Genomic DNA, 1,899 nt, shown 5'->3' with positions numbered 1-1,899 from the left:
ATGTCTCCAGTTGGGTTGTCTCTAAATGTCTCCAGTTGGGTTGTCTCTAAATGTCTCCAGTTGGGTTGTCTCTAAATGTCTCCAGTTGGGTTGTCTCTAAATGTCTCCAGTTGGATTGTCTCTAAATGTCTCCAGTTGGATTGTCTCTAAATGTCTCCAGTTGGGTTGTCTCTTAGTGTCTCCAGTTGNAGTTGGATTGTCTCTTAGTGTCTCTGGTGGTGAAGATGTCCTCTTCATGTCTACTGATGTTTTATTGCACACTTTAAGATGAAAGAAGACAACATTCTGTCCCCTGGAGGACATAAAGACCTCAGGTGTCCTTACCTGCACACCTTCAAAGCCATGATGGCCTCGAACACATGAACAGCGAAGGCTGCCCACCACCTGCAGACACAAACATCTGACATCATTACAAATTTTACAAACATTTTATTTTGAAATTTCCAGAAAATAGTGTCCACAGCTTCTTCTGATTCTGATGCTCAGGTCACATGACTCTAGACCAGGTCACATGTAGACCAGGTCACATGTAGACCAGGTCACATGTAGACCAGGTCACATGTAGACCAGGTCAGGTGGTCTACAGTCATGTATCTTTAATATAAAGATGATAAAAACATGAACATGTTTGTTGAATAAAAACTGTTATGAGCTGATTTAAAGCTGCTTCATGTTAAACTGAAGAGAAACTGTGGGGTTGTTGGTTAAAGTCCTGTGGGGTTGTTGGTTAAAGTCCTGTGGGGTTGTTGGTTAAAGTCCTGTGGGGTTGTCGGTTAAAGTCCTGTGGGGTTGTCGGTTAAAGTCCTGTGGGGTTGTCGGTTAAAGTCCTGTGGGGTTGTTGGGTTAAAGTCCTGTGGGGTTGTTGGTTAAAGTCCAGGTAGTCCGATGTTCTGCTTGTGTTTGCAGAACTCACCCTTTGAGCAAGAGGCCTGGGTGGTTCTGCACCAGGTGTCGGGTGAAGCTGCCGAACGGACCCAGAGAGTCCAGAGGGATTTTATCAGGATCAAAAACTGCAAACTGAAAAAATGAAAAACAAAACTTCCTGTTTTTACCTGAAACTGCTCCAAACATTTAGACTGACTTCCTTCATCAGGTTTTATTTTGACACTTTATCTCCAGGACTTCCTGTGTAAATAAAAGACAGGACTCAGCTCAATCCTGCTGTTTCTGCTCAGATTAAAGTTCTGCTGAACTTTGTTCTTTTGGACCGAACATTACCAGCTCAGGTAAACACAACAGGTAAGCAGCGGAAATGTGACGTCATTAAAAAACCGGAGAGTCCCTCTGTTTCCGGACCCAAACTGGACTTTGTTCTGACTCTGTTTGAACAGGCAGAACCTCAGAACCTTATGGACTCTGATAAGATTATTTAGCAGAAAAAACAACCTGAGTGACGTCACTTTGTTCAAACATGTTCAGTTAAATCAAACCAGACTCTGTTTGACTTTTATAAACTTTAAAGATGAAGTTCAAAGCGACACAAACGGAGCCGCTTCCTGTTTCCGCTCCAACTTTTAACTGATTTTACATCAACTTACAGAAAAATATCCAACCGCCAGACTGACGGTGATGATCCAGAACAGACTGGTTCTCCTGAAGAACCTGCTGCCGTCCTGTTCTGCCATAACTGCTCCCGATGGTTCCGACGGTCCGCCTGTCAAACACAACCGGAGGGAAACTGAGACAGAAACACACAGTTCCGGGTCACCGGCAGGGGGCAGCAGAGGGAACACCTCATAAAAACATTTACAGTGTACTGAACATAAACAGGAAGAAAAACAATATTTATACTACAAATAAACAGGAAGAAAAACAATATTTATACTACAAATAAACAGGAAGAAAAACAACATTTATACTACAAATAAACAGGAAGAAAAACAATATTTATACTGAACA

The 1,899-nt window shown here is 42.4% G+C and overlaps 1 protein-coding gene across 1 annotated transcript in view; it reads right to left on the bottom strand.

Annotated features, from left to right (window-relative positions):
• Positions 1-1,654, bottom strand: part of tmem254 (transmembrane protein 254) — a 7,987-nt gene extending 6,333 nt beyond the window's left edge. Inside the window, exons 1-3 of the mRNA XM_014031468.1 lie at positions 1,539-1,654; positions 914-1,017; positions 325-384 (exon numbers count right to left, since the gene is read on the bottom strand). Of these exons, the coding sequence (XP_013886922.1) occupies positions 325-384; positions 914-1,017; positions 1,539-1,625 (251 nt within the window). The 5' untranslated portion in view covers positions 1,626-1,654. The remainder of the gene's footprint in view (positions 1-324; positions 385-913; positions 1,018-1,538) is intronic.
• Positions 1,655-1,899: the final 245 nt, after the last annotated feature.

This window comes from Austrofundulus limnaeus, unplaced genomic scaffold (genome assembly GCF_001266775.1).
Source record: "Austrofundulus limnaeus strain Quisiro unplaced genomic scaffold, Austrofundulus_limnaeus-1.0 Scaffold1256, whole genome shotgun sequence".
In the NCBI taxonomy this organism is placed as follows: Eukaryota; Metazoa; Chordata; class Actinopteri; order Cyprinodontiformes; family Rivulidae; genus Austrofundulus; species Austrofundulus limnaeus.
This window is presented reverse-complemented; position numbering and strand designations above follow the sequence as displayed.